At 39.7% G+C, this 26,342-nt stretch overlaps 1 protein-coding gene across 2 annotated transcripts in view; it reads left to right on the top strand.

The window, feature by feature from the left end:
- Window positions 1–475: 475 nt before the first annotated feature.
- gas2l3 (growth arrest-specific 2 like 3) overlaps window positions 476–26,342 on the top strand; it is a 58,711-nt gene continuing 32,844 nt past the window's right edge. The window contains exons 1-4 of one of the 2 annotated variants that reach the window (XM_047017689.1): window positions 476–669; window positions 11,209–11,386; window positions 13,959–14,089; window positions 18,580–18,721. In XM_047017689.1, the coding sequence (XP_046873645.1) occupies window positions 11,233–11,386; window positions 13,959–14,089; window positions 18,580–18,721 (427 nt within the window). In that variant the 5' untranslated portion in view covers window positions 476–669; window positions 11,209–11,232. Of the gene's footprint in view, window positions 670–9,125; window positions 9,346–11,208; window positions 11,387–13,958; window positions 14,090–18,579; window positions 18,722–26,342 lie in introns of those variants that run through there. The other variant, XM_047017690.1, reaches the window with a different exon arrangement.

Below are 26,342 nucleotides of genomic sequence, written 5' to 3'. Positions count from 1 at the left end.
AAAACTGGTTGTTCCCATCCTTGATTGTGATTGGCTATATCGCATTCCATGCCGTTGTAAAATCCAGCATAACCTCACAGGTTGTCCTCATAACATTCTTTAACATTCCATATTAATGCGCATCGAATATTTCAAATTGAAAAAGACGGCAAAGATGTCCATCTGGCTGTTGCGTGGCAACGATTTATGTAGGAACTATAATTTGTAGTAGCGGAAGAATGACGGTTTATTATTAAACTATTTTGTTTCTAATTGTTTTTATTGATGAAACCATATCAAACAGTTTTAGAAAAGCAATAAGCCCCAAGAGGACGTGGTTTACGCTGATTTTATAACAAGTAAGGGGATTTTGGGCACTCCGCTTGGCGTCGTGCCTAACAACTCCCCTTACCTGTTCTAAAATCAGCGTAAACAACGGCCTCTTGGGGCTTATTGCTTAATTAACTACCTAGAAAGCATCACTGGTTTTCACGCGGAGGTTCTAACACGCGCCCTTTAAGATTCAAGGCAGCTCTGGTTGGCTGTTTCAAACAGCGCATGCCACTCAATTGACGGTGAGACTACGGAATAAAACGCTATGAAATTACAACCCTGCGAAATCAAACGCAACTACACTTAAATCAACTTCAAGATAAAGTTGCAAGCACCTCGCAAGGACTTTTACAGCTGGTAAGCCAACTTTTTACTCATCGTAAACCACAAGGTCATTAAATGCGCCGTAGCAGGTAGCTCTAGTCTAGTAGGTTAATGGAGCTATAGTGATATTAAAAGCTCTCTTATACACTTTAGCTATCGATACGGGTGGGGTGGCAACTGCCAACCAGTGACTGTATTCCCTTCTAACGCACGGACTCGATCGCAACACTTGTAGTTGTAGCCTACATCACTCGATCAAATGTATTTCAAAGAGCGGTCGCGAGCCGAGTCCATAGGTTGTCAGCACTCTCAAAACCATTGATTTCGTGGTCGGAACTAGCACCCGTTTGTAGGCCAGTCAACCAGCTTTGCAAAGTGACTTTTTGACGTTAATTTAAAACTTAAACTATTAACGTTTAGGTTGCCATATGTTTAACATATTAAAACGGAGCTTGTTTTTGATAGCATGTAGTGTTGGCGAAATCATGTTAACTAATTTTAAAATGAAAGTACAGTTGGAAGTTACCGTGGTAAAGTTGGTTGGAAGTTCGATATTCAACAGATATTCGGACGCCCAGTATCATGTTAATTTCGACGGGGTTTAGTGCCGCTACGACCGGCCGCTTAGCCTATGTGTTTTGCTGCCTAAACAACGCGTATGTTTGGGGACCATCAACAAATTACGCATTTCAAAAGTCAATAGCTTTTCAACAACATGAACTAGGAACATGAAAATGATGTCTAACTGTTCAAAATGTATGCATACATTGCACAGCCTTTATTTTGTTGAATTTCATATCATGTGTAACAAAATATTTTTTTATTCAAAATAAATCTTCAAACTTCAATAACTTTTTGGTTATGTGATGTGTAAACCTCAAATCTATTTCAGAGTGTTCACTGACAATGCATACATGTTGTTTCATTTTCACCTGACACTATTTTCAGTGAATTCTTAAGTATTTCAAACTTCAATAGATCTTTGGTCATGTCACATGTCACCCTCAAATAGTTCACTGACTAGTTGAATGAAGACCCAATTAACACGATACTGTCATCTCAACTTGTTTACTTCTTTGTGGCACAGAAACGGCTGACCAGCTGACTCCTTCCCTTGCATTTTGATTTGCTGTAGTAAACCTACTGATTGAAGGTGTACGCTGCCCTCCAGGAGAAGACCATAGCTAAACCCGTTGTTTAAAAACTGTTTCTTACCCAATGCGATATATAATTCCTTACACCTTACTTGTGTGGACAACACACTCTGCAGTGTATTTGTATGTTTTAAATAGGGATGTCACGAGAACCGATACTTACGGTACCTTCCGATGCTAAAATAACAAAACACAGACGATGCCCATTTTTTTGAAGCACCGTAAGTACCGTGAGCGCCGATGCCAGATGTTAGCATCGGTGCTGCGCCTTCAGGAGTGTTCCAGTCGACGTTTACATTAAGAAAAACAAGATAACTGCTGCTTTAGCGACCGCCCCGCTTCGACTTGTTGACAAGAAAGGCAAAAAAAGTAGTTAGCGTTTGAGGCAGATGACCGTGGCGTTATAATTAATCCGCAGAAGCCATTATGCAAAAAATGCTACCGCAGTCTTCAGACCAAGGGGGAATACTTCCAATTTAGCTAAGCACCTGAAAGATCGTCATCTGGATTTGTTTAAAGAATACAAGGCAAGTTCTGATTCAGTTCCAGAAGAGGCGCAGCACCGATGTTAACATCTGGCATCATACAAAATAAATCAATGTTCGTTGAAGTCGCGGCGAAATTCTGAATACATCCAAAGAATGCTTTTTTTTCTGTTTGTTTAATCTGTCATACTAAAATACACGTTACATGATGTTTGAGATGGTGGGCACGTGTGTTACAATGGCTTATGTAGGCCTAAATAGTTTAGGTTAGCTGTAGTTTTAACGTTAGCCCATAGCTTAGAAGGTAAACTCATGTCATGTTCATCTTGTTAGCTGAATGGCTTAATTGCACTTTATTATGTTGTGCTATGCTCTATTGCACATGTTTTGTATGTCTTTGTAGGACATTTTGCTATTTTTCAAATATTTTAAAGAAGTTCATGGTTCAAGTAACCTACATGGAATCTTAGACAATCTTAGACAAACAAGGCACCGACTACTGAATTTTTGGGATCGTGACACCCCTAGTTTTAAATACAGTTTTGTGTTGTCAATCAATATTTTGTGTTAAATGTAAGCTATATATATGTAGCCTACTGTCTAAAACGGAGGTTGTCATGTAGTGTAGTCAAGTATGTGTGGAATGTAATTATTAATAGGACTATGAAATCCACCCTTTTATTACCAAGATATAACATGTTGAATAACTAGTAAATGATAATATTATCAATATTAGTTACTATTTTAAAAGGCAGAAGATTCTTGTAATCATTACAGAATACTTTATTTTTTGGATAAGGCTGCACAACAACTAATAGTATGGAGCTTTTTTAACTTTTGAACTACTAGAATACACATCAAATAAAAATACAAAAAGTAATGATTATATATATATATATATATATATATATATATATAAATTATATTATTATTATTAGATTATATATAATATATACTATATTCTATAGAAAAGGCTAGATGATGGGAAAAATAATCAGAGATATGACAAAAACAAGAACAAAGCAACGCAAATGGTTACGCCACTTTAGTGAGTGCTTGTTCCAACACTGACTGATCAAGCAAGGTGAAGCCAGGAGTCCAGTCTTGTGCAGTGTTGATGTCCTTGGTATCCAGTTGACCCACTCAATAGCAGTTCATAGTTTAGTACAGCACTCCAAAGAGCTGGGTTTAGTGATCTGCTTTAACAGCAGGATCTGTACCTAGTTAGTGCTGTGTACAATTGTGCAAGTGGACCATTGTATTCACTCACTCTTGACTGACTCCCTGGTGATGAGAGGGGGCAGTGGAGTAGACCCACACAATCTCCATACTCAAGTAGTAGTACAAGTAATTGTCAAGGATGCTTTACTGAAAGTCAAAGTATCATTTGATATTATGTGATGAAATGAAAGTAGGCCTAAGTAAATAGTAAACTTTAAGTATGTACAAAGTATGGGGAATGTATCACATTATCTCCAGTGTACAGAGATACAATATTTAATAATTGTGTCCTAATACCAACAATTTCATTTCCCCTTAAAAGCCGTTTCTTTAGTAGCTTATGCTTCTCTGAAATTCTGTTGATTACAATGACTGTGTCCAAAGCCGTCCTCGTACGTCCTTTTTCAACGTTGATTTGTTTGGTTTATTGTCGTTGTTGTCATAGCATGTGCACTACCTCCACAGATGTATGTCTCTGGGCCATGGCATCTGACTCACAAGAAACATATTAATAAGGGGGAGGGGTGGGAATTTATAAGAGAAATGATTAGGCTATCCCAGTGTCAGCATATAGAAAGAACCAATGCCGTCCCTAGTTCATGGGCCGGTCAATGGGCAAATTGTTATTCTTCTTATCACATTTTTATTTTTCACTGGCCCAAAAGGTGCCACAGCCAGCCCGGCATTTGCCCGGTATGACAAATTACCATTCCAGGCCTATTTGACTTCACAGTTGGCCTTTCGGTTTTACCCCTTACTCCACTTCCTAGGAGTCGAATGGTTTGGATATGTCACTGTCATTAACACAAATTGTGATTGAATGAGAGAAAGTCTCAGCCTCTAAATGGACATGTGCAAATGTACTTTGTTAGCAGTTAAACAGGCCTTTTGAAATATACAGGTCACATGACCAAAAAGCTTTTGACGTTTTAACATTCAGAAATTCATCTACTATAGTGTGAGAGGAAAATCAGAATCTGGTTTTATTCACCAAGAAGGTTTACACAAACACGGAATTTACTGTGGCTGGAAGGTGCCAACAATAAACATGTACGGATCTTCAATCAAAAAGTATAAAACTACAGTAGTCTAAGTAATCCTAGGAAATAACAATCTAAAAAATAAAACCATTTAAATGGTAAAATATAAAAATCATATAATAATCAGAATATGAATGGGCAATAGTGCAAATAAGGTGGCTTAAGCGTAGTGCAACAAGTGTCGGATGGACTAATAATAGATAATAGCTAAAAGTCAGTGGGAGTCCTCGGCCTTGTTGAAGAGGCCAACAGTGCCTTGGAAGAAACAGTTTTTGTGGCATGGAATGGGGGGCCCTGGGCTTGAAGTTGGAAATCTGCCTGAGCCCTCACCAGACAAAAGCAGAGTCGTTTGCAGAGAATTGGTGTTTTAGTCTCTAAGTACGTCGTTTAGCGTCCCTCACCGCCTTGCTAAACCTGTTTTTCGATGTGTTGGCCTCCTCAACAAGGCCAAAGCTCACACTGACTGAATGTCTTTAAAAACTATTTACATTATGCACTACACTCAATTCCTGTAATATTTGTATTTTATATTGTAAATTGGCAACTTATATTTTACTTATTGTATATTTTATTTTAATTGTATTCCACTTAGTATTGCTAGTTTATGTATCCTTAGTATAGTTAGACCACATATTTAAATTTAAGATTCCTATATGTTTACTGTATGCACCTTCCTGCCAAAGCAAATTCCTTGTCTGTGCAAACTTTCATGGCGAATAAATCCCATTCTGATTCTGACTCCTTGAATCTGTCCCTGTCCCCACTCCTAAACGTTGCCTCTTTGTCCAGCCCCAGCCTTCTGAGTTTAGCTGTGAACCAGGGTTTGTCGTTGTTGAAGCTCACCCTGGTGCATGTTGGTATGTAGCAGTCCTCACAGAAGCTGATGTATGTCACAGCCTCCATGAGCTCATCCAGACTATCGGAGGCAGTCATTGAACATATCCCAGTCCAGGGCTCCAGACTGCGACCAAATGGTCGCATTTTGCGACCAGTTTTTGAGACAGTGCAAGCATTTTTTACAAGCACTCGCGCATGTGCGACCTATACATTTGGAATTTATTGGGTGTGCCCAACGGCAGCACACGTTACCAATGATGCATAGATATGACGTTCTAGTAAGACAGCGATATCAGTGAGCCCTCACATTACCGTACCTAAAAGTCTGGGAAAGTTTAGGCTATTTTTCACTAGGTACATTTAAATCTAGCTAAAAGTCTTGGAACATTTAGCCTATTTTTCGCTAGGTTCCTACCTGTCTTAATCTGCCAGAAAAGTGGGTCCCCTTTGTTCTTTTGGTGAGCAGTTTCAAGAGCCCTTCTTACCCGGCTTCATGGAGCCGAGCAGCTAAATACTTATTTAGCCCTAGCGTTGCTACTGTATCCCTGCCTGTGTTTGCGCTGTTATACTCAGCAAGTATCGTGTCGTGGTGTACGGTGGAGGACTGATTGAAAAGCGCATCATACATCCATGTCATTTAGCTAAGACTTGCATGCACAGTATGTAATGTCAAAGCAGTGTATTTAAACTCAAGCTTATGTGGGGCGTTGCTGTATATCAGTTTAAAAAATTTCTGTAAAAAAAAAGGGACCCATCTACAACCAACGCAAGCACACCCCACAATTTCCCCAGAAATTGTACCAGGGGCGATTCTAGGATGAGACCTTTTAGGGGTGCTCAGCCCCCAATGAGAATTTGACATGAATACAGTGCCTTACAAAAGTGCTAAACCACCTTGCTAATATAAATCTACCAGCATCAAATGATAATAAACAATATTTAATTATTTTTAGGGGTGCTGAGATTAAATTTAGGGGTGCTTGAGTACCCCTAAAAAGGGTGTAAAATCGCCACTGAATTGTACCCTCTTTAGTTACGTAAATAATTGCATTGCAGGTTAAAACAAGGTGTGCCCCTAAATGTTCTGCTTACGCTCCCAAAAATTTCAGTCAGGGGCTACTGTGCTCCTAGTAAATAAAATGTTAGTCTGGAGCCCTGCAGTCAGTGCAGTCCAAGCGTGCCCGCAGATCCTCCATAGCCTCACTGGTCCAGTGTTTCGATGTCCTCACAGCAGGCTTACAGCGCTTAAGCTTCTGGCTGTATGCAGGAATCGGGTGGACCATGGCGTGGTCAGTGTCCCAGTGCTGCTCGGGGGACCGCATGGTATGCTTTACTGATTGTAGAGTAGCAGTGATCCAAAGTGTTCCCTTAGGGCATTTGATGAATTGTCTGTATTTGGGGAGTTCTTGGGTGAGATTGCCTTTGTTTATTTCCCCTAAAGAAATGAAGTTGGGCTACTTAATGACACTTTACAGTCATAAAATATGTTCTAAATGGCATAAATGCTGCCAATTTATAATTGACGTAACAACTTTTTGTAAATGGTCAGTAGCCTAGCCTATCGATTAAGGGGCCACTCGGAAGCATGTACGCTGTCTCCTCCCCCCGGAGGAAGAAATCTTGTTCCGCCCCCTACCCCGTCGGCCGCCACCCGACAGCCCACAGAACGAGCACCGCTAATAGCTGGCGGCGGCAAACGAAGGAAAATGCTGCACGGCACCGTCTCAGCAAGCAGGGGTGCCTGCAGCTGCCCGAAGGGGGCGCCAATATGCCAATTCCCCACAAACTGAAATGATAAATGCGAGAACCGTGTGGAGATTTCTTTTTTTTAAATGGTCGTGTGCCCCCCACGTGACATGAGAAAATGCCGGCTGCCTGGTGAGAACTGTCTGATTGTGGCCTAGGTGATGGCGACAATCCAGGCCTACTCATACACTAACTTCCACATATTACAGATATGCACGCACCCCCCCACCACCCCCATCCAACGCCTTCGCCTGCTTTGTCCCCCCAGTGTGACAGGCGGGTCTGTGACTAGCGCCTATTATGACTGCAGGACCAGATGGCTGCTTGTTGCGCTGGCTTACCTCCATCCCCCAACCATCCCTACCCGCTGCAAGGGAGTTTCTGTAAAATTGTAAAATGTATGTGCTGAGGTGTTTTTTTTCCTGTTCCCACACTGTACTCCTCTAGGAGCATAGTCTGGGGGTTGCCTTTTTTTCTCCTCCCTCCATGTTATTCTGAAATTTCTCCCTCAACCTTGTCTTCCCGTCCTGTCTACCCCCTTGTCATGTTTGTGTATATGAATGGACGGGTGGATTGCAATGTGACAGGTTATGTTGTGGTACTTGTATACTTGGCTGTAACAATAAAGGACTTACTACTACAACTATAAAGCACTATTAAAAACAACTACCGTTGACAAATGTGGTGTACATTAAAACATGGGTTGTCATCAAATACACTTAGACAGGCACAGGTCACACCTGAAACAAAAGACAGAGCACATCACATATTGCAAGCCAGATCAAATATAAATATGTTTGGCTTACAAGAACACTGTTCTAACAAATGTAGCCTACTCTATCCTTGACTTTGCCAGCACGCTGTTACATTTAGCGGCTAACCCTTCTTTAAAGTCCTCACATCCTAACACTATCAGCGATCATTCTTCGTGGAAAAATACAACGCGCAAGTTAGAACCTTTTGAACATGTTGGATAGCTAGCCACTGAGCTATGCAGTTATTTTTAAGTGTGTATTAAGTTAATGTATAGCAGTAGAATTGTAAATGAGTTTTGGTACATATAAGGGAAAGAGAAATCACTTCACAACTGACAATACATCTTAAAACTGGCAATGTTGTCTTTCGAACAAGAACGCCAATGACGAGACAGGGAATTGTTATGTCCAAACCCCTTAAGGGAGTAAAAAATAAGGAAAAGGTTGATCAAATTATATGACCATGTAATAAGGGTTTTACAAAAAAATTATTATACATTATAGTCACGCAATGTCATACCTGATAACTGTCTGGACCTCATAGTGAAATGCCAATTTTTTTATTTTTTATATAAAATGAAACCTAAAACCTCTGTCCCAGGTATTATTGTATGAGTGTTGCCATATATAATTTTTATGACATTCTATGGCAGTCACACAATGTCAACCGGTATAACAAGCAATCTGGAGCAATTTTATAGGGCATTTTACTTTGAGATGAGATTAGAACGACACAATCAGGAAGACCCTGAAGGACCCCCAAACAACAGTTAAATGTTAATAAGTCTATCTTAAAATTGGTTTAAATGACCCTTTTCACTCACTAGTGCACTCTGTAGTAAAATCCTGTGTCCTGTGCATATATTTGTATAATTTTCAATCTTATTGTGATATTAACACATTATTATGAACATTGTTTAGTTAAAGGTCCCATGGCATGAAAACTTAAGGGAGGGTTTTTTGAGAAGAGGACTAACTCTGGCCTGTTTGAAGCCAGAGGGGAAAGTGCTGTAAGAGAAGAGTTAAGGACATGGAGAAGAAAAGTTATGATGGAGGGAGAGATGGTTTGAAAGAAAGGGGAGGAGACTGGATCAAGGGGACAGTAGGTGGGGCGATGAGAGATCTCTGCCTCTGACGGGGGAGAGAAAGAGTTTAGACATTTAGTTGGGTCAGTCATAGAGGGCGAGTGGGTAGGAAAGGTGGGTTCAGGGAACTGACTGCTAAATTCAGCAACTTATTTCTCAAAGGAAGGGGGGGGGGGGTAAAAAGGGTGGAAAAGGTAGAGAAAAGTTTGTGAGGGTTTGAGGCACAGTTAATTTTGTTCAGAAAGTAGTGGGTTTTAGCATCAGTTATGTGGGCAGAGAAGGGTTTGAGGAGGGAGTGATACTTATCAAGGTCCAGACCGTTTATGGACTTGCGCCATTTCCTCTCAGCTGCCCGAAGGATGGACCATTCTTCATGAATAACATCCGTGAGTCACGGGCAGGAGGGAGAAGATCGCGCAGGCCTGGTTGAAATTGTTGGTGTTTTTTGAGTGTGACTCCCAATGGATAGCTTATAAATTATTTATGAACATAAATGATGTGCATGTTGTGTGAAAATGACAATTCATGTGTAAACTCATTAGGTGTTAGCCCAAGTAATAGTTTCCGTCAGAGGATAACACATATTGTTTCCTAAAAATGCATAATTCTATGTATTTTATGTAGTTAACAATAATAATATGATGGCAAGTACTGTAAAAAACAAACAGATTTAGCATGTGGGTAAAGTTTTATTTTCTTACTGCATCTTACTACTTGTTTGTCACTGGTCCACAGCCACACAACAACAGGGCTAGTTGGTCTAAGGGGCGGACCTGCTAGATCCTAGTCTTAGTAATCCACTGTCACACACTCACAAATCACATTGTTTTATGCCTCATATTACATTTAATTGTCTTTAAATAATAAGCGTGTTACTTTATTTGCTGTGGTGGCTATAATGGCCTGTAAAGTAACAACATCGTTATCCACTCTTGTCTTTCATAAATTAATTAATTTACTTAAAAAATTCTGTGCTTTTGTGTGATTTTGCATTATCAATCTAAAAGTGTAAAGGGATTATTGCCTATTCTTTGCTCATGCAATTGCTATTCACAAATTTAGACATACATTCAGGCACAATATACCCACTGGGCAGGGGCGTGTCCAGACATTTTTGATAGGGGTGGCACCAGGGGTGGCCTGCCTCTGACTGGGCATATAGCCAATCGTATATTGGGGTGGCCAATCAAATTTCAGGGGTGGCCCGTGCCACCCTAGGCCACTCCCTGAACACGCCCCTGCCACTGGGTAAACGGTATAGAAATATACCGGTATGAATTTGGCCTACGGTATGGATTTTGACTATACCGTTCTAACCGCACTAGAGCCTTCCAGAAATAAGATTTGTCACAGCCCCATTCACACAAGGGCAAGGCATAGCATCAAATTACCCTACAGAACTTTAACTTAATCGCAAGCCATCCTACGCAGTATTGCACAGATGGAGTAGAGGATAGTTTTCAGGCTTTAGCGTTCTCAAATACGGTCTGCAGAGAAGGGAGACTGCCGTTGGTCACGTTTTGGAATGAAAGGGACAAAACAGGACAGAGTAACACGGCGGGTATCACTCATAACAAAAACTACATAGTTAAGGCGGCAGGCGTATGTTGCTTAGGCGGACGCCTTAGCTGCAAAGTGCTGCGGGAAACCCTGCTCACTAATATAGAAATACGTTTCTATGTGAAAAGATCTTTTGTGATCCCATAAACACTGTTGAAAGCTACATATTTGCACTTTTTCCGTGGCAAAGCAATGCAAAAGTTGGAAAAATTCAACTTGTGACACATCTGCCGTACCCCATCCAAATCCGGCTGGGTGCGGTAGATTAGCCGCAGCAGTGCGGATTGCCTTCTGTTGAAACAAATGAACTAGAAATGGTAAGAAACTACTATACAGTGATATATACCATTACTGTCCATGCTTCAAATTATACCGTGATAGACATTTTAGGCCATACTGCAAAGCCCTAATATCCACTTACAACTTACAAACCATATAAGTCGTTCTTTGTGTTGAGGTATGGTTTTAAGGTAAGGGGTATCCATGTCTTAGGTTTGTCTTAAGTGACATTTACCAACGAAGTATGTATTCAGTGATCCTAAAAATATAGTGTATTATATTGACTGACTTCAACACTTTCGCAATTTAAAGATTGCCGACATGAAGACATTTTTACCAGCATGTTTCACATGTACAGTATTAATAAATTGTTACTCCTGTCTCTGTCCTTTGCCATCATTCTGTTGTAGGCGTGGCTTGAAGAGAGGTTTGATATGCCCTTGCAGAGCCTTCGAAGTCCTCTCAACCTGCGCCCTGGGCCTGGGCCGGCTGATGTACTCCAGTATGACCAGTGGCTGTCTGTACGTCACGAGGCCACGCTGGTACCTATGCAGGAAGACCTTGCCATCTGGCTCACAGGCATGCTGGGTAAGAAACTAAGGAGACTGTTCAGCAGGGCTACACATGAACACTGTCATGCCACTGACATGCTGTGGCAAGTCACATAGTCACTCTTACTAGACAGTTATGCTATAATTCTATATCTTAAAATTTCAAACTGTTATTTATGCTTTCTTAAAAGACATCTGACATAATAAACAAATTCCAATTTTAGTGACACTATGAGCTACGACCCTATGACTCCCAAGAGCACGACCTGCATACAGTGTTGTATTCTGGTCCTTTTGTGTTAGGCCTATTGCTTGCAGTCCCGTGATCAAAAGCTTTAACAAGCTGCTACAACATGGCCACACATTACAGGTGTAAGAACCCAGAGAGCAGAAAACAACAAGAGAACAATAGAAATTGATGATGAAAACACAAAATTGTGGCCAGGGAAAATGCTGAGTGGCTTTGGAAAACTAGCTAGCTTCAGTGTCTGTAAGCAAAAAAGTTAAATGTCAAGCACTGGTGTTCAGTATCACCTTTTGTGGGAAAATTAACTAGCTTTGCAGTATCTGCTCTGAAACGTCTAGCTCTATTTCTTGATCCGTATGCTGTGTTCACACCAAAAGCAAAGCAATTGTTGTGTGCTGCAAGATATATTTTTGCTTTGTGTTACTGCTTTGTGATAGCCTGGCTGCCAGCCCAACTTAGCCCCGCCCACAAAAGCATTTGGTCGGGACGTTGGGTCTAGGATCGCTCGATTGGGGAAAAAGTATGTCTGAACAGGAGCTGTTCGGACCAATCAAATTGTCAGGGAGGGCTTTATGCGATGATGGACAGATGATCAACAGTAACGTAATCAACCACGTCACCAAAGAGTGCTTTGGTTGAATTTGTTTTCAACAAACAACATACTAAGTTGTTCTGATTGGTTGTAGGTATATCCAATTGAGCGAAGAAGCATTTCTGTTGAAACACGCCCCATACTCACAGCCCAACGGAGTGGCTTCAGACTCGTATTCTGATTAGAATTATGAGTAAGACAACGTCAGGCTAGCTTTGTGTTACTTTGTGCATCCGCCATGTCCGAAATTACTGCTATAAACCAATACGAAGTAGGGTTGTATAGCAGAGGACGCCCACGGACAGCTACAATAATCTTGCCCTCAATTTCTTCTAAAACGTCAGTGAAATCTCAATATTGATAAGCTTTCGAGACACGGCATTTTGCGAAATAGCGCGTCCATCACTTAATTTGCATCGCCCGGCACAAAATTGCGTGTTAATATGTAATATCGCAGCATTAAAAATGCAGTGTAAACACAGGATTATAGTGGGTGTACATTATAGGGTGATAACGGACACCTGCTGCGTCATTGCAGAAAAACTGTCTTTTCACCGTTTTCACCGCTGGCTACACAGGAGCCTGTACAAAATATCTTAAATAAGTAACCATAACAACAGTGACGTAGTCAAAGCCTCCATTTACAATTGTGAAAGACTTTAACAAGCTAACTTGTATTTACAACAATGAGTGACTTCAATATTTATTTTAATCTATTTGAAAAATGTTTCTTTTTTGAATGTAGTGTCAGTGTCACGTAACCGCTCATCTCACATCCCATTCGCTATTCACCTCGCTAGTCAATCTACTTCAGACAGGCTGCGGCCAACACGACAGTAGCAGCAACTCTACACATGGCCGGATATTTTTTTCTTAAAAATCTTGATTTTATTTGGGGACAATGACATGGCTCGATAGCTGGCTAGTCTTGGGCTGTGTCTACTACCAAGCACTTGTGCACTTCGAGCACTGACTTTCAGTGTTTAGGCCGCTTCACTCACAAAACCAGAATAATTCAGTGCACTGAAAGTACCAGGATGGCGCACTGCAAACGGTCCAAAAAAACTGTGTACAACGATGTACACTACTCGCCCTAAACGGGCGCCATCTTGGCTACGTAGCGGAAAAGGAGGAGCCCTTTCGGCAGCTTTTTCCACGTAAGTGGAGAAGCGTGTTCATTTTGGCAGGTTTTGCGGGTGTGGCAAGCAGATTTGCGTCCGTCACTTCCACCAAGTGTTTAACGTAGCAGTGTTCCATTTGAGACAGCACTTATCAGCGACAGAGTGCACTGAATATGTAAGTGCACTGTTTTGCAGGGCACTGTATTGCAGTGTACTTCATAAAGTGCACAGTAGTAGACACAGCCTTGTTGTTAAACACTGTCAAATTATAATCACTGTTTGGAGAAAATGCCAACTTTGATGCGATCATCTCACATCCATTTGCTATTCAACTCGCTCCACAGAACTCCGCGGACGCTGCGCGTCGGACGGCTCACGCCTCCGCATCGTCCATTATCAGATGATATTGGACACCTCGTCGGGCATTATCCCTTACTTAATGTGGTGTAATGTTATACCTGTAGGAAGGCAAGGAAGTGATCCAGCAGTTTGTTTAAAATAGAATCTATTGTCAAAATAAGCTTTCTGTACAGGGAGAAGCTATCTACTATTTGCAGTCTGTGTTCATTCATCTCCCCCATGCCCCATTCAAACCCAAATTGAAACGCATTCCCTCACTTGCACTCTTCTCTTTCACCCATCCATGTAGGAGAGGAAGTAAGAGCGGAGAATTTCATGGAGGAGCTTAATAATGGAGTTAAGCTATGCCAGTTGATTGGAGTACTGCAGAGCAAGATTGCAGCGGGTGCTCCTTCCAACATGAAGAAAGGGTATACAACGGTACTTAAAGATAAATTGGATCAGATGTTAGTTTGATGGAACTACTTGTACACGCTGTGAATTATATTATTGTTGCATGCTTTCCTACAGGTATACTCTTGCACTTTTGAGGTTCCTGTTGTTTAATTGCAATTTGTTTAAATACATGCTCTTCTGTTTCTTCCCATAGGCACTTATTTTCTTTTCACAATGTATGCTTCATGTTTTGGCTCCCTGCAATGTCTCGTTTTTTATGATCATTGACCTATGCACTTTTGTAAAGCTCTCTCTTGGAAGTCGCTTCGGATAAAAGCGTCTCAGTGTTTCCTTTAGGAATTTTTTTTTTTTGCAGTGGGGGCAGGCTAATGTAATAGTCTGTCTAATAGCTAATGTAATATTGCACATTTTCGTCCCATTTCCCCTAAAGCAATAAGGTTAGGCTCCATAAAGACACCCCTTCCACTCATAAAGTATGTTCTAAATGGCATAAACGCTGCCAATTAAAAATTGACGTAACAACTTATTGTAAATGGTCAGTAGCCTAACCTATTGAATAAGGTAGGCCACTCTAAAGCACGTGTACACTGTCTGCTTAATTTGATCTTGACATATAGGCTAAGCATTCTGTAGCAAATAATAACAATAAACCCACTATTAATTACATTATCTTAATGCAGTGTAACTACTTACAAATACAAACGTGAGCAAGGGCGTTCAGCAATCGAATCAACAGCCACGTGCAATTTAGCTAGCAGGTGAAGAATACAAACAAGTAAAATTACCAGTTAACTTAATTTAAATTTGCAAGAAGTATAGAGTAATACAATAACAGGCCTAAATGAACTGACAACATAAGTTATACAACAGTTTTTAAGCGCGCACAGTGGCACGCTGGCCCACTCGCGCATGCACTAACAATCACTGCAAGCATTAACAATCACTGCTGATAGACGGCCTTTTGTACAGCCCTATTTCTGATACTGTGGCGGCAGAAATTTCAAGAACAAAAAATCCAAATCAACATGGAGGAAACACTGCTTCTTCTAAATGAATACATGTAAATGTAATGTAAGGGCGTTAATGGGGAGCTTGGAAGGCAAAATTTATTTTTTTACTTCAGTCTATACATGGCATTCAGGTGTTGCAAATATAGTCATGTTTAAAGTAGGAGGACAATTGTGTGCTGCATGACATTCTTTGGTGAAAGAAGGCATGTATATTTGGGATGGGCATTCGACTAAATTGTCTTAATCGATCGTCGGGAGAATTAATGATCGATTTATTTTCGATTAATCATTAACATTTTTATATTAAAATTCACTATTTATAGGCTATATTAAAATGCAGTGAAAATAGAAAAAACAGCGTGTTTCCGCATTGAGATCTGTGGCTATTACAAGAAAAACAACTATTTCTGTAACTCCTAGAGGCAGCTAGAAGCCTGTGCTCAAACACAATTGACCCTCGTTTTTTTCCCGGCTAATTAACAAAGCTTCATAAAAACCTTTGCCCTCAACAATACTTCTCGATGGACTTGCAGATCCGTTGGGTAATTTTCTCTGCTCGTTGTGCATCGCAGCTCCTCCGTGCTAGCACCGAGAGCAGGATGCACCGCCACTAACCAGGGTCGGATTTACGTTCTTCAAGTGGTACATCATTTGAGTCGTGGAGTTGTATTTATACTCAGCTTTGCAGTGTTGGCAGTGAACAAAGTAATTTTTTAGTCAATATGGTCTCACGCTACACTTCGCCGTGAACTCTTCATGTTTACTTTTGAAATACATGGAAACTCGCCGGTAACTGAGTAGGCATATGTGGCATTTTGGTAAAATGTTTACTTGCTACCACATAGCGAAATCCATTGCATTCTTTCAAGACTCACACTACGCAACAGAACACGCATTAGTTTTATCGATGAACAAATAATGTCATCGACTAAATTCTTAATGATCGATAATCGATCGTCGATTAATTATGCCTATCCCTAATGTGTATATATATTAGGATGCACCGATACCAGTATCGGTATTGGGCCTGATACCAGGCTCATGTACTTGCCCCCGATACCAAAGACCGATACCTCACATTCAAATGTATTTTACTATGACTGGCAATGTAGGTGAGAAATCAAATAACTAAATATTAGGGCTGTTAATAACGCGTTAACGCAATCTCACTTTAATGTGACAAAAAAATTAGTGCCTTTCACGCAGGTTTCTTTTTGACCCTGGGAATCGCCTGTCGTCACATGACTTCGATTGCCGATGGTAGCTGAATGATGGAGAGCTGGCTTTTAGATGGGAAGTTCCATTTCAAGAAGTTGCGAGTCGGCTCGGTTGACAAAACTAAGGCTGTTTCTACTGATTGTCAGGCTGAGTTTAGTTATCACCGGAGTACTTCCAGCCTAAACTATCGCATGCAAGCAAAGCACACAGCTAGCAGCAGCAGCTTTCTTTTGTAGATTTATTGCTAGGAATTTACATTTCATTTCAGAATGAGTGTGGTGGCGTTGACACCACACAGAAGTTAGAAAATTAACATCACACTTCCGACAAAGCATATTACCGAATATACCACAAATAATGTTACCAATGCCATCATAATTAAACAAATATTATACGGTCTATTAACATTATATTAATAAAATCCGACCACTGTCAAAAACGAAACATCCCACAGCGCAGTACCTATACACAATTCTGACCGCTACATAGACTATTTATAAACTTTACAGAATTAAATAAGGTTAAACAATCTGAGAACGAAGAACAACAACCAACTTACTTTTATCATGAACGCACCATTTCACTAAATTAAAGATTGCTCACTGCGAGCATAAAAAACTTGGTGTGGTATTATTGCAGACGACCACCCGTCATTTGTAATAACTCTGATAAAAGTCTGACAAGTGTTTCGGTCTCCTATTGGCTGATCCCACCAGCCTTTCTTACAGGTAATTATGCTCTTTGAAGGTTATTGAACATTCACTGAAATTTGTGCTTAAAGTTTGTGATAAGCACTTAAAAGTAATACTTTTTTCATTCGCGTAATAATAAATAAGCTGTCCTACATTCATTAGTCTTAATTCCAAAACTGCCACATCACCCAAAACAAAAATCAATACTTCTGAATGTATCGCCGAGTACCAGAAAATAAATATCGGTACTCGTCCTTAACAAATTGGGTGCATCCCTAATATATATATATTTCTTGTCTAATAGTGCTTATATACATAATATTTATATATATTAGTTCAAAGACTCTGAAACTTGGTTAACTTAGAAAGGTATAATAAATAAAAGGATGAATGACGCTTGCCTCTCACATTGGCAATAGGCCTACTTGTGCGTGCCCTGATAATAAATGATGAACAATAAATGTTTTGCCAGGATAACTGGATCTAAAAGACCATTGAATGTTTATGATGTCCCTGTGTTAAAACTTTTGACGACAACGTGATCATTGTCAGCCAACATTAGAATGTTGAAAATGTCGGGCTACGCATTTATAGACCAACTGCAGTCTTATCCTCAACGTGTGATATCCTTTATAATAAATTACATTTTGATGAATGATTGAAAGGCTAGACAACAATCGTTCTAATGAAATAGTCACCGATTATCAACAGGCCACTTCCCACTTTCCTTGGAAAGTGCGATCTAGCGATCATTAGGGGACCATTAACCCCCTATCCGCACTTTAAGTAGCCTAGGGAAAATACAATTTTAAGCTTCTTTTAGTAAGTATGGCAAGCCGTTTTATTATTTAACCATTGGTTAATGATAAAACGGCTTCCCATTGTCTAGAGTTGATGTGAACACAATCACCAACGATTTCTCATAACTTCATTAACACTTCGATCGTTAACACTTCAATCACTGAGTTTTCTTAAATACGATTCTTTTGATTTGAGACAACTCTGGACGATTTACGACTGGTATTTCGAGTTCGGAAAGTCTTCTGAAGTTCTGAACAAATCCTAGATGAGAACTTTAATGAATGCCAAATGTTTTCCTAAATCCAATTCAGAAAAATTCCTTATTAAATTCTTCTTAACTGCGTTCGAGAATGAGGCCCAATATTTCCAAACGTGTCACAATTAGATTTTTTAATAGGTGTGCATCTCCATATCATAGTTCAATGCTGTGGCACATTTTTTTAATGTGTATTATCTACATTTTCGTAAAATTCCTGATGAGCGTCTAGAGCTAGCCTGATGATAATGGTTTCTCTTGTGCTAGGAATTTGAGAATGTTGTTACTAAAGGTAGTTGGAATGGACAAAGGGGCAACAAAACCTAGGTTGAAATAACCAAAGAAGGCATTTTTTTGCATTCAACTTATTAGCACAGGACTGCATATAATAACACGTCAGGCCTACAAAGGTTTAGACCAGACATAAGAGAAATACAGTACTGCAATGTCATGTCCATTGACATTTCTAACCTTGTCATTGTATTGATGGAGACTTGGTACACTTAAATGTGGTGCCTTTGTTAACTCTCTCTCTAGGCGTTTCCTACGAGGAAGGTGGTATGTAAGAGGGATGCTTCACCAGGGTCCTTCTTTGCCCGAGACAACACATCCAACTTTTTGGGTTGGTGCCGACGCATAGGTGTGGAAGAGACATACCTGTTTGAGTCAGAGGGATTGGGTAAGGACTTACATTTTTGGAGTGGTGGGAAGAAAGCTTGTATTGGTAAAGACTAGGGCTGGGCGGTATGGCCTAAAATGTGTCTCATTGTAAAATTTGGAAGCTCTGTAACGGTAGATACCACAATATGTATTTGTTTTTCTTAAAATGTTTAGTCCATTTGTTTCAATAAAAGGCAATCCACACAGATATGCCAAATCTACCGAATTTGGATGGATTGGGATGGGGTACGGCAGGTGTGTCGCGTTGTTGAATTTTTCCAACTTTCGCAGTGCTTTGCCACGGAAGAAAATATGTAGCTTTCACCAGTACGTTTATTGGATCTTAAGAAAACTTAGTTCAATATTTGTGAGCTAGCCATAACAAATCATTACTGAATGCTGAATACTCAAATCTGTTGGCCTACAAAACATTTCACCATTCTAACCAACCTGGCATCATTGCATGCATGGCTAAACTCTTCCATGCTGCTTTTTTTGTGTAATATAAAACCGAACAATAAAGCCTGAAAGCAATGCTTTACTCCATTTGTGCAATGATGTTTATGAGGATGCGGAAGATTGCTTGCAATGTTTGCGTAGATTGATTGCAATATTTGTGTTAAACTTCTGTTTTTCAGTTCAGGTAATTTTATGCCGTGAATGGGGTTGTGACAAATCTCATTTCTGGAAGGCTCTACCGTGGTTATGTCGTGGTAGTTTTTGCAGACAATCAATTGTTCAAGCTGAAGTTGGGTGAAGTATAGAGTTAATGTTTATTTGACGTAGGTTTAATCATAATAACGTTACCAACATAACATCATCAGCACACAAACATAAGACAATAACACAAAGACAATTCCATACAGCTCCATCTAGCATTCTAGAATGGAACCGGGAGAATCCAGCCCACCAGCACTACTCAGCTGATGGCCCTGAACCCCCCAGAACATTCTTCAACAGACCATTTTATAGATACGACAGTTCTCAAAAGTCATTGGTCCATCCTACACACCTGAAGCTATACCAATTCTCTTCTGTCATTGGTTAAATCCTTAGAACAATACAGTTGAATCCACATTTTCTTCAGACCAACTGTCTCTTCCCCCCAGGTGACAAGAACCCTATCAGGTCACCCAGACTTCATGTCTCTTAGACTTCATGTCTCTTAGACTTCATGTCTCTTAGTTAGGTGTTATAAAACTACAGGTGGCATCTCTACCAAATGGAGTTGAATTAACATACATTGTATCAAGCTTCTTCCTGAAACACATTCATTGTACATATAGGCCCAAAACTTCTTTCACATTTCCACAGTTTTTCTTTTTGTACAATTAATGTCATCCAACAATAAACAGTTTTTCAAAAACAAAACAAAAATCCAGCTTCAATACAATTCCTAATCAGGATACAAAATGTCATTGTGTAGTTGTCGTCTCTGGTTGTGTGTGCGCATGTGTTAGGCAATTACCCTTCCGTGGTATCAATTTTGAAACTGCAATTCCTTCCTTTGCCACCATCGCTGTTGATTCTGTCTGTAAACTGTGACAAATCCCTTTGCCATTTTTCCCTGTCTCTATGGACACTCACAAAACCACAGCCTTGATCTTTCCGATCCAAGCGCTGTCTTTCTGGCAATTTTTAGCAGACATTGTTCAACACACGGACGAGCACATTCGGAAGAAAAAATTGTGTATTTTATGGATTAGTTATTTTCTTATACTCCTCGTTGTTTCAAACAAACATTTAACACAAAAGACAAACTTATACAATTTCCTCACTTTTTCTTTTAACTTCTCCTTCCTCACATAAAAGAGAAGTCGGGATTCAAATTCAATATGGAAACCACCACATCAGATTAGCCGTTTACACATCCATCTCAGTTCTGGTCGACAATCTGCAACTTGTCAATTTGGTTAGGATTTATTAACCAATGTTTGCCACGCATTGGTCCACCACCAAACTAAGAATTAATCATAACACACACATCTCAGTAGCAATAAACTCATGCAGAACTCGTAACCCCTAATGGGACTCAAGATCCTTTGTACGACTTCAACGCAACGGGTCTCGAACCCTTTAACATGTATTAGTATACTTTAGTAATTACATGACTTCAATAGACCTAGATAGCTCATACAATTCCCTAAAATATCGCAATAACATGTATTTGTGAGAAAATAAAAAAAAATTGGTAACTAGATATGACAATTTCAACCAATCCATTCACAGATCTTCCACTGTGAATTTCAAGAACATTCCACATTACCCAAACACTCATCCACACACCCATGGATGGACAACCATATGCACAATGCATATGACAACTGGCGCAGCAACATAAACTGGCCACGTCTGCAGCTCTGAACAACATCAAAGACTTAACACAGACCACAACTGCATCTTTGAACTACTCAAAGACTAAACACAGAGGATTTACAGTAGGAATGTAGCAATATCACAATTTGGACCCGAATTAAGATGGAATTGCACATCTATTTATCCGACTAAAATTGTACCATTCAAACAAAACCCCATCAAATTCAACAACAACTTCAACCTCACCACAACTTCACTCAAAGTAATCGATCTCAGTAACTCACCACTTTTCCCATGTTCAAAATGCCGCATTGAACCACCTGACCCTGAGGAAGAATCCCGTTCTTGCCACTCACGAGTCCAAGTCGCACTTCAATGGACATCCTAGTGCCCCCTCCAAAACTGTCGTGGTAGTTTTTGCAGACAATCGATCATTCAAGCTGAAGTCTGGTGAAGTATAGAGTTAATGTTTATTTGACGTAGGTTTAATCATAATAACGTTGCCAACATAACATCATCAGCACACAAACATAAGACAATAACACAAAGACAATTCCATACAGCTCCATCTAGCATTCTAGAATGGAACCGGGAGAATCCAGCCCACCGGCACTACTCAGCTGATGGCCCTGAACCCCCCAGAACATTCTTCAACAGACCATTTTATAGATACGACAGTTCTCAAAAGTCATTGGTCCATCCTACACACCTGAAGCTATACCAATTATCTTCTGTCATTGGTTAAATCCTTAGAACAATACAGTTGAATCCACATTTTCTTCAGACCAACTGTCTCTTCCCCCCAGGTGACAAGAACCCTATCAGGTCACCCAGACTTCATGTCTCTTAGACTTCATGTCTCTTAGTTAGGTGTTATAAAACTACAGGTGGCATCTCTACCAAATGGAGTTGAATTAACATGCATTGTATCAAGCTTCTTCCTGAAACGCATTCATTGTACATATAGGCCCAAAACTTCTTTCACAGTTATCACAGTATAGTCAAAATCCATATCAGTGTTTGCCACAGAATTAGATTTTATTTGTGGTGGTAGGCAGGGGTGGAGCCAGACGTTTTAAACATTAAGGGCTTAGCTCAAACCTAGGTCCTAGTCAGGGACGTGCACAGGCTATGGCTAAGGTTGCCCGGTCAACTGCCCGTTTGCCCTCCTCGAGTCAAAGTGCCCCTCCGAGAAAATAGATAAATAATAGTGAATTTAAACAGCTGCAGAATTTCATGTAGACTTAGATTTAAAAAATCGCCACCCTAAACATTTCATAAAATATCCTTATTCACTTCCAATCAATAAGCCTATGGGCAACGAGAGTGGAAGTCACAATGGGGAGGGGGGTATGCCCCCTACTCTGTTTACTCTGCTGTACTGCACGCGATCGCCACCTGAGCCTGCATGTTCTTGCACTTAAGAGACGGTCACGGTTGTTTTATTCTGTGTTGATAAAAAACTGCTTTGACATTGTCAGAAAAGGTGAGTTTTAAGTTGTAGAAATGTATTACAAATGAACAATCATCATACATTTTTATGAAATCAATTAAAATCTTCATAAATCCATGCTCAGTTTGCCACGTTTAGCCTGAATAATCAGACGGCGAGCTTGCCTACCAGACAACCAGACCGTTATCACATGCTAATTTTTTGGTAGGAAAACTAAGCTACATGTCTGCTGATGGTTAGTTTATAACATTTTGTTTTAACAAGAAGAATAAATGACGAAAGTAATGCATTACATGAATTATTATCATTAGTAGGCAGACTTCTTTTTTTTTGGGGGGGTGCCCTTTTTTCAGGCCAGAACAACTGCCCTTCATAATTCCTGTGCACGTCCCTGCCCACAAGCTGAAATTAATTTAAAAAAATGTATGATTCACACAAGAGGGAGTGTGGAAGCTGAACTGCATCATCTAACAAAGCTAATTGCTTAAATACAATGCGTGAGAATACGTTTGAACGTTGTGAAGCAATCGAAGAAATAGTTGAATTTCAAGAGGCAGTGTGGAAGCTGAACTGCATCAACAAAGCTAAGAGATTAATTGGCCTACAATGCGGAAGAAACTAAAAGCTGAACTGTTAAACAGAAGAAGTAGGCTAGTTAGTCGTAACAAATATATTATAGTTTTAACAGCTGAAATTAGTTGGGATAGTAATAGCAGTAGCAGATACAGTAGCGTATCATTGAGTGCGTTTACTCGGCTTTCTTAGTAGGATTCAATGTGTTGATTGAATGAAACATACAGCAGTAGGGCCGATACAGGAAGACACGGCGACACTTTGTTGCAGAAGGATGATGGTGCAAGTTTTGCTTATTTTAAGTTTTAAGAAGTTTGAGAGGATTTGAAAGAACTCCATTGGAAACCCATGTTAAAAATATTATGAATATTGATTTATATTAATTCAAGCATAAGAAGTACAAAGCTGAAAAGTCATAGTATCCATGGCCTGAAACTGCTGAATTTTTTGATAGCGGAACGGTTTTAATAGCTGAAGATTTGAAGGCACTGAAAGGTGTCGCGGAAGAACAACACATTTTAGTCATTTAGCAGACGCTGTTATCCAGAGCGACGTACAGGGACGATGCAAGTAGGGTGAAGTGCCTTGCCAAAGGACACAACGTCATTTGGTGTGGCCGGTAATCGAACTGGCGACCTTCAGATTACTAGCCCAATTCTCTAACCGCTCAGCCGCCTGACTCCCTAACACCTATTCAAAAAGTTGGGACGGGGGGCAATAAAAGGCTGGAAAAAGTAAGTGGTACTAACAATGAACAGCTGGAGGAACATTTAGCAACTAACTAGGTTAATTGCAAACAGGTCAGTAACATGATTGCCTCTCTAAGATACTCTTTTTATACCCAGAGTCTTTTAGAATTAAAGATGAGCAGAGGTTCACCAATCTGCAAAAACTTGCATCTACATATTGTGGAACCATTTCAGAATAATGTTTCTCAACGTGCAATTGTGAAGACTGAATATATCATCTACAGTACATAATATAATACAATTATTCTGAGAATCTGGAGAACTCTCTGTGTAAGGGACAAAGGGTAAAATAAATTCTGCAGCACCATAAAAAAACCTTACATGACTCTATAATGGAAATCATTGCATGGGCTCAGAAACACCTCCAGAACTCATTTTCTGTGAACATACTTTGCCGTGCCATCCAAAAATGCAGGTTAAAGCTCTATCATGCAAAGAATAACCCACATGTGAACATGATCCAGAAACACTGCCATCTTCACTGGGCTAAAGCTCATTTAAAATGGACTGAGGCAAAGTGTGAACTGTTCTGTGGTCAGACAAATTTAAATTTGTATTTGGAAACCATGGACGCTGCGTCCTCCGGACTAAAGAGGAGAGGGACCAACCTTTTTATCAGCCCTCAGTTTAAAAGCCTGCATTTCTGATGTTATGTTTGGTGGATCATGAAATGAAAAATATGACAAACAAGACTGTTGAGCATCAAGAATACTGTATCAGACAAGGGAGAATCAATAAATCAATTTATGGGAATGGCATATCGTAGGCCAAATTTATACCAAATATACGTTCATGCTGTCCTTCCGTAGTAAAGACATCGATCTGATTCAAAATTTGAGTGAGTTTGAAAAGCCTTATATTGTCCTGAAAATGCATTGTGTAACTTAACAACCCAGTTTCAGCCGGATCCTGCCACTTCCTATAAAGCATTGTTGTGAAATGTTGTGGGTGTTTGCTCATGAATATTCATGTTGGGATACTTGAAATGCTGGAGGTGACACTTTGACACATCCAAAAATATAGCTAATGATAGCTCATTGTAAGTACAAGTTACTTTTTAGCTGGTGATATTTAAATAATTTTCAAAACAAATGTAATACCATCAGAGATCCATAGAGAACATTTTTACTTTCTAATTATTTTTTGGGGAAAATGATGTTTACCTTATTGATAAATAGTAAAGTGTTTGAGATTAGAGGTTGAATTCTTGTAAACCGAAATCACCGCAGATGGCAAACAAAGTTTGCATTACATTAGCACGCTGTCACCTTTCCTCTCTCTAGCCTACGTGAATATCTTTTCCATGGGCACTCGTCAGCCGTTATTTCTTTGTCATTTACAAAAGTTCCTGGTGGCTGTCATTAATTTCCATCATGTGGTTGGTTTGCTTCTCCAAATCTTCAGTTCTGTACATAAATTAACTGCTATTATTACAATAAACTCTTTCTAAAACCTGCTGCAGCGTGACTTGTTTTCGTTCCAAATATCAATGTTTAATTAGTTTATTTTAGTGCTGTCAGTTAAACGCGTTATTAACGGCGTTAACGCAAACCCAAATTAACGGCGTCAATTTTTTTATTGCGCGATTAACGCTCTTTTTGACCTAGCAAACTTTGTAGTTTTTTTTCACATTCTGTTGCAACAACCACTGACGTTAGAAAAACTGCAATACCACACCGGATCTAGCTAGACCGGAAACAAAACAACAGGCACGCCACACCCACTTGTTTGGGCTTGCGAGCCGGCTAAACAGTCGTAGCAGAGCCCGTTTACGGATAATAGACATTCTCTGGTAGGAGGCTAACGTTATGTTTTGAGTTGATTGCCAGCGCCAGACGCCAAAATGGATGCCAATAAGATTCTGAATGGAAAGTTTACTTTTAAAAGGTTGCCAAATGGTTCCATTGACAAGACCAAAGTGATCAGTGTGTTCTGTCGTTGTGAACTGAGCCGGAGGGAATGAGATATCATCGCAGCACGTCGTGGAGTCAAATAGAATTTTGATGGCACACAGCCAAGCACACAGCTGATGCGAATTCTCCGCCTGCTCGTCAAAGCCAGGCGATTGCAATGTTGTTTAAAAAAAAAAAAAAAACATTCGCACGAAGCAATCCGAACCACTTTTCCATGTCGATAAGAGCATTACAATTTGAAAAAAGAATGGATGAAAAAGAAATCAAGGGATATTTAAAATAGATACAAATGTGTGATTAATTGAGATTAATCGCGAGTTAACTATGACATTAATGCGATTAAATATTTTAATCGTTTGACAGCTCTAGTTTATTTATAATCGGATATCTTTATTGGCTCCTGAAATGCCGGTCAAATGTTTGAATATTAATTCAAATTGTAGGCTAAGTTACCCAGTAACAAATTGTGATTTTAAAAGTAGAAAAGTTGATTACTTAGCTTAATTTGTACTTAAGTAAAAATACAATTACAGACTTAAAAATAAACTCAAAGTTCAAGTACCCGAAAAAATCAAGACCAGGATTGATTAGTTTAGCTAACATGAATATTAATCATAGGGGCTTAACCCAAAAATT

This window comes from Hypomesus transpacificus, unplaced genomic scaffold, assembly GCF_021917145.1.
Source record: "Hypomesus transpacificus isolate Combined female unplaced genomic scaffold, fHypTra1 scaffold_62, whole genome shotgun sequence".
In the NCBI taxonomy this organism is placed as follows: Eukaryota; Metazoa; Chordata; class Actinopteri; order Osmeriformes; family Osmeridae; genus Hypomesus; species Hypomesus transpacificus.
The sequence above is the reverse complement of the archived record's forward strand: the minus strand, read 5'-3'. Positions and strand labels throughout refer to the sequence as shown.